Raw genomic sequence first — 7,098 nt, forward strand, 5'->3', positions numbered from 1 at the left:
ACTTTGCATCAACAGTAGAAACTGAAATAAGAAAAATCTTAGAGAAAAAAGATGTGATTAATATAATCGAAAAAAAACCTGAACAATCTGAAACAAATGAGTTGATTAACAAGCTCATATCTGAATACATGGATTTTATGGGATACAAATTGACAAACTCAATGTTTAAGAAAGGTGGGATATGATTAAAAAAAATAATAAAATACCAACTGATTGCAAAATGTAATTAATGTTTATTATATTATTTCAAGAATTGGGAACCGAGTTGAAGACAAATGGTTATCGGAAGCAGATGACTTCATTATTACATCTTGAAGACAGTGATGAAACATTAAAACAGTAAGGGTTAGATACTTATTATATACAGTGGCGTCATTTGGGGGGGGGGGCAAGGTGGGCATTTGCCCCTGTCTGATTTTAAAAGCAGCCCTATGGGCCGGTGTCCAGTTGTTGCCGTTTTACCATTATTATATTTTATTAGTGCAAAAACGTGCCTATAATAATGTTATAATAATATTTTTAGTCAAACATTTGCTGTCTGGGAATTTTATAATATTTTCAGAAAATATTATAGTATGTACTAAGAAATTATTGTCACAATGATACATTTTTACTAATTGATAGTTCGAATATATTTAGACGTATGCGGGGACGTACACATTGTATGTATGTATTTATGTATGTTTGTTTGTGTGAGTGTGTTTTGTGAAGGAAAATGAAGAGTTAGTATCATAATCTCGTATAGTTTAATTTCTAAAATCTAAAATGATTACAAATTCTAAAAACAACAACCGATTGACGCTCTTATTATTTATCATTGATCACGGACTTCATAACTTGCGACAGTCGTGTATGATTCAACTATTCTGCGTATTGTGTTAATTTAGTTGAGTACCTAAATTAAAATTAATTTTTTTCGTGACGCATGTTTACATTAATCTTTTAATTTGGGAAAAATATGATCTAAAAAAAATAGTTGGGTGGTTAAGTGGTGCGACTAAAAATATAAAATTACCGCAAACTGCTCGAAAAGTATCGAAAATAATTTCTAGCATGTTAATAAACAGACAAAACTTGAGCCGGTAAGCAAGCAATAAAAAAAAAATATATTATAATTTAAGATAATATTAATTTGTAAATATATCATATACTTATATAAGATATATATATATATTATATAATATATACTTATATACTTATAAAGAATAAGGTAAAATTGATTTATAGATAATGCTGTTAATAGATTTTCAAAAATAAAAAAAAGAAGATATCTTAATAAACTACTAATATTTTTGCGGTTTTTTTTTACCCATTCGGGCCGGTCTAAACCTTTGCCCCCCTCTATTGAAAACTGAAATGACGCCACTGATTATATATGGGTATTAAAATATATTCTCTTTTTCTATTGATCATTGGGTAATAAGAATACTTAAGATAATTAATATGTATTATGTAACATTATATAATATTATGCTCATTGTTCAATAATTTTAATTTTATTGGTTTCAGGCCTCTGTTATCAGTGCTGATAACAATGTTTAAAAATAATTATGAAGACAATAAGAAACCTTTAGAGATTTACCCCATTTGAACCAAATATTGTTTTGTTATATATTATACATCTCTGTAAATTGTTATGCTTAGTCATACAATACAATTTAATGTTAATAATAATATTGTACTACTGTTGGGCTGTAAGTTTGTAACAAATATAACTATTATAATATAAAAAAAAAAAAAAAATGTTTTTTTTGAATAGGTAATAAACAATTTCAAACTGGGTCGCCATAGTGATTTAAGTGTGATCAATAGTAGGGCCCCTCAGCCCCTTGTATAGGACCACATAATACCTCCGGTGAACTGGTACAGACTGAATGTATTGTATAATCTATTGATAATTGTATATACTACTCATTGTTACAATGTCGGGTGAAATATCGCAGAATTTTGACGCGAAAACCGAAAACTACCATAGTAACGAGGTAGTGACGGTCAAATTTCGTACGGATGCGAATGAAACACTGACGCAAGCGTTCGACCTGAATACCGACATCGGTGCGCTTAGGTCACACCTGCACCGGACGCTGAACACGGACCCGAACCTAATCGTCATCGAACGCGATGAAGCGGGGGGCGAAGTGTCGCGTCTGCCTCGTGATGGGCAGACGCTCAAGGAGCTCGGAGCAACGTCACTGGGAATTTTCGAATTACGCTTGCGGGGCGACGGCATACAGCTTCCCAAGCCACCCGTCTACTACTTGCCAGCAGTGGACGTCATCACAGTGGACGTTAACCACAGGCGACTCGTGGTGGAAATCGAACGGTGCGGAGCTGTGGATGGCCATAAGCGGTGGCTGGGGGGGTACCGGGACAAGCGCACCGGCAAGATGTACTTTCATGCGGCCGCTCAGACCGATCCTAAGGCAGTAGCGATAGACGCGCCCGCTGTCCACCGGATGGACGGCCGGACGCAGACTTGCATCGACAGGGCGGTGGGCCGGGCATCGAGCCGACCGGTGTGGACGCAGACCGATGACTACTGCGGCAGTTTCGGGTACACAGATGGCAGGTGGATAAGACCGAAGCGTTACCATAGTTACCAGTCGTGGTTACGGGAAGATCACGTCCTGAGCAGTGTGCTCAAAATACAGCGGGCGTTCAGGAGGACTTTGGCGGCACGCGAGAGAAGACGTGTAGCGGCCGAAGCCGAAGCGAAAACTGATGACGAGCAACGGCGGCTGCTGAGGCAACGGAAATCCCGCAGCATGACATCGGGACTGGACGGCGGTGCGGCAGCGGCGGCCACATCGGCTCTTGAATCCAAGCAGCAGCACTTCTATTCGCTGTACACGATGATCGGAAAGTGGTGGAAGAAGGAGCGACAGCGGATCAAGGAGATCGAGGTGGAGAACTCAAGGAAGGCAGCGCAGATGAACCTGCTCAAGAAGGAGATCAAGTTCCTGTTGGAGGTGGAGAAGCAGAGATCAGAGCTCAAGTACGAGCTGACCAAACACGACGACGTGACGTTCCTGAACAAGACGTCTAAGCCCAAGATGTTCAAGAACAAAGCGGGAAAGCTCCTGACCGTGGACACGGTCGGCAACCAGAAGGCCCGGGCGCTAAAAGAGATCTATTCAAAAATCGTGATTCCGTCCGACGGCGTAGACCGGGCCGAAGCGCTCGACGAGCTGCATGCCGCGGTGTCCGGGTCGAGTTATAAGTACAAGGAGCACTTGCTGGCGGCTGTGGCCATGGAAAAGGGCCTGGCCAGTATGGGTGCGGATGCGGACAGCCTGCGGTCAGCGCGATCCCGGGTGGAGCAGATGTTCCGGCACTACATCCGGCAGCCGGACGTGAACCCAGAAGCGGACTCATACTATCGGCCTACCGAGAAGCGTGTGCTCAACGTGTACACGTGCATCCGGTGCAAGCGCAACCTGGCAGCCACAGACTTCTCGCTAGAGAGCCGCGTGAACCGGACCAATGTGTGCGCAAGTTGCGAGTGGACCGAGCAGGTGGGGCACAAGCGCATTGACATGGCCCCGTACCGGCGCATGTTGAAGACGCTCCGGCACGACGAGATGCAGAAGGCCGCATACGGGTCCGAGTGTTTCTTGATGCAGCCCACCGAGGTGTACCGGCTGGTGTCCGTCGTGTGGCGCGAGAAGTCAGCCGTCGGCGAGTCAGGTCAGCTAAATGGGCTCCGGCTGGTCCGGTGGCGTCGTGACGAGCCCTGGTCGCCGTGGAACTGCGTGCTGCTGACCCGGGCCGAGGCGGAGGCCCACTGCCGACTGGACGGTGACCCGGCCGACTGCTACGACGAGCAGTTCGTCCGGTCCGTCACCAACAGACACATGATGGCCCGATTGCAGTTCGGAAATCTGGTGCAGGCAGTCGACCATCGGACTGCCGATAAGGCGAAACCGCTGTCAAAACATTGGAAAACGGTCGCCGATCGTTTCAACATCAAGACGCATAAATAGACTAGCGCTCGCTCTGATCATCTGGATGAGTCTGTAGGTACTGAGGTTGGACCATAACATTTTTCAAGTAAAATCGTAGCTTATGGAATTTTAACTTGACAAACTCATGATAAGGGGCCAAACGTTTTATCTAATCAACACCAATTTAATATACGAATAGGTACTAGGTAGGTAGCACATAAGCCCATAAAACAGGCTATTATAGAAATTTAATTTCCATAAAAATATTTTTATTTGATTGGTTGATGAGATATAAGATACGATCTTAAATTTTATCTCTATTAACCAATTGTGTCTAAAAGTTTAAAACAGCGTGATGGGTTAATAGGATTTTGGGTTATTGAGGGCTTGAAGGTTTGAGTACAATTATCCTCTAGGTAGTGTTTGTATTTTAAAATTTGAGTTATTGTGGATGTGTGGCTACAAACGCACCGGGTTAATAAGCGTGTTAAGAATTATTGGAGTATGTTAATAATATGTATATTGTGAATACTGAATAATGTATTATTTTTCAACAGTACTACTTAATAGTAATTTTTCACTAAATCTTTATATAAGCATTTCCAATACACCATACAATTTTCGAAATATTTTGACTTGTTTCGAGCAGTTTACGGACATTTTTAGTTTCCAATTTTTTTAGATTTTTTCAATAAGTGTCAATAAAATTTTATTTGTTGGATCAAAACGCTTGAAAAATGAATACAAGGATTGTAATCCTATTATAGGATTCTAATAGATTGTTACAATGAAGTTGAAAAATATTAAAAATACATAGGTAGTCACAATTTTTATTTAAATACACAAATTGGTGGGTGGTTGGATGTTGGGTGATTATTTATTATACAATGAATAAGTGTAAAAACATTAAAAACAAAACAATACCTACTAAATACAAGTTTTGAAATAAATCATATTGTTTAGAAGAAAACGTAGCATTTATAATGTTATTTATATTAATTATCAAACTAGGAAATTATAATCAAAATAATACCTACAGTATGTGTGGATTTTGATTCTTGATATTTTAGATTCGAAGTGAAGCAATACCAATTTTTGACAAATTCGATTTTGTTTTTTTGGTGTGCCCAACTCAAAAACGATTGACATTCGATCCTTTAAATTTCCCCCAGATGTTAATATTGGTATTTTCTATACTTGATAACGTTTTGAAAACATTTTGACACTTTTAAAGATTCTTTTTTTTTTTCATTAGTTAACCCTCGGCAACTTAGGCCATTGGGTGGTTTTTAACTGTGGGGAGGGAACAGTAGGTGTAAACACGTGTGTGTAGTTTTGGCAGATTTTCAAGTGGGCAACCGTAGGTATCTGCCATACCCGGGTGGGGGATGGCGGCACTTGTTCTCCGGACACCGTGACTTGCCCGAAGAAAAATGCCGCCCGTGGACCGAGGTTTGAACCAGCGCCGGTGTGCGTCACAACCGACGCCTTAGTCCGCAAGGCCACTCTGTCCCCCACTTATAAAGCTTTATAGCAATGAAACAATCGATTTTTTTGATTTTTTTTCAATAATTGACTATACTTTTTCGCTCAATCAAAAATCTTGAATTTGTGATGACAGATTCCTTATAAATTGTTTAAAGTGTATTTAAAAAAAAAGTTGAGATTAAATCCACCCTCAATTTTTATGATTGGCTAAAGTTAATATTTGACGGAAATCGTCAAAATTACGGAAGTGTGCTAATTATTTTTCAGTAAAGAAACATGGACAAAAGTAACATAAACGCCTTCTTAAAAACTGTTTTTAATCCTTTACTAACTAGAACAAAGATATTTGTACATTTTTTTTTGGCAATTTTGTTACTTGACGGTGCTGTAAACTATCTAGCTTAGTTTTGACATTCGCTCGAAAATCCTTCCCCCACAAAATTCAATATTAATAGATTATTATATTTCTGTTGTAAGTATTATTACAAGTAGTAGGTATCTATCTAGTGTAGTAATTCATATAGATCCTTGGCATTATTAGTCGCAAATGTCAAGTTAATAAATACCTAATAGGTAGTAGGTACCTAGTAAAAATATAAGATGATCTTCTAAGGCTGTGCCTTGTAGTTTCATTGCTAAATACGATAATTTATTATTTAGTATATTACATAATCAATATTTAAAAGGATTCGATACCGCGATTTTCTGTTTTTGTCTAACACATGCGTGACATAGTATGACATAGTATCTTAGACTTGTTTTTTGCCAAACATTCCAATTGATCTATTTAAGTGATAAGAATTCTACAAACAGATTTGAATTTGTAGTCAAGTCTACTCGAAATCGACTTTTCCACATGTTTGATATTATCCCCCAAAATCCTAAAAATGTCATATTAAAAAGAAGTATTTAAAAATTGTAGTATTTTGATTTTTGGAGAAGTTAAAATCAAAAAATGTGGGAAAGTTGATTTCAAATAGACTTGATAACAAATTCATATTTGTTTTTAGAATTTTTATCGCTTCATTAGATCAATTGGTATGTTCGGCAAAGAACGAGTCTAAAATCATGTCACGTGTGTGTTAGACAAAAAAAGAAAATCATGGTGTCGAATCCCCTTAACGCTAGTTTTTAAAAACTGGATACCTATATAACATTTGTATATTTTGTAAAGCATGAACACATGATTGCAAATTGATGGGTAAGTTATTGCATATTGGCATAAGTGTATGACCAATATATTTGTCAATATTAAAAATTACCGACTACAATAAATTGATTAGTGGAGTAGATTCCTCAACTTGGAAACTTTTAATTATGATTAGGGGTTATAATTCTTGTTGTAACATATTATGTTCTATTTTTTATTATTTAATTCAAAGTTATTTTAGTTTGGTATGTTTTGTCATTGTTTTTCGGCCAGCACTAGTCTGCATCACATTTTTTCAAACACTTATTTCTTGCCTAAGTCATACACAATATTATTAACTATTTTAATTGATTAAGCACACCCCATTCTAATTTTTCATACTATATATATTTAAACTTATATTCTCACAGTGGATACTGACAGTTAGATCGTTAACATTGAGATTATAATATTATTATTGTTGTTTTAACGAGTTATTGAAGAGCTCTTTATTGGGCTGCATTGTCTCAAACCGCT

General features: G+C 38.1%; 1 protein-coding gene across 1 annotated transcript; it reads left to right on the plus strand.

The window, feature by feature from the left end:
* The first annotated feature begins 128 nt into the window (after positions 1 to 128).
* LOC132942298 (IQ and ubiquitin-like domain-containing protein) lies at positions 129 to 4,225 on the plus strand. The gene is made up of 3 exons (XM_061010586.1): positions 129 to 174; positions 252 to 345; positions 1,510 to 4,225. The coding sequence occupies exon 3, from the start codon at positions 1,923 to 1,925 to the stop codon at positions 3,981 to 3,983; it is 2,061 nt and encodes a 686-aa protein (XP_060866569.1). The 5' UTR covers positions 129 to 174; positions 252 to 345; positions 1,510 to 1,922; the 3' UTR covers positions 3,984 to 4,225.
* The last annotated feature ends 2,873 nt before the right edge of the window (positions 4,226 to 7,098 follow it).

Source organism: Metopolophium dirhodum, chromosome 4, assembly GCF_019925205.1.
Source record: "Metopolophium dirhodum isolate CAU chromosome 4, ASM1992520v1, whole genome shotgun sequence".
Lineage (NCBI taxonomy): Eukaryota > Metazoa > Arthropoda > Insecta > Hemiptera > Aphididae > Metopolophium > Metopolophium dirhodum.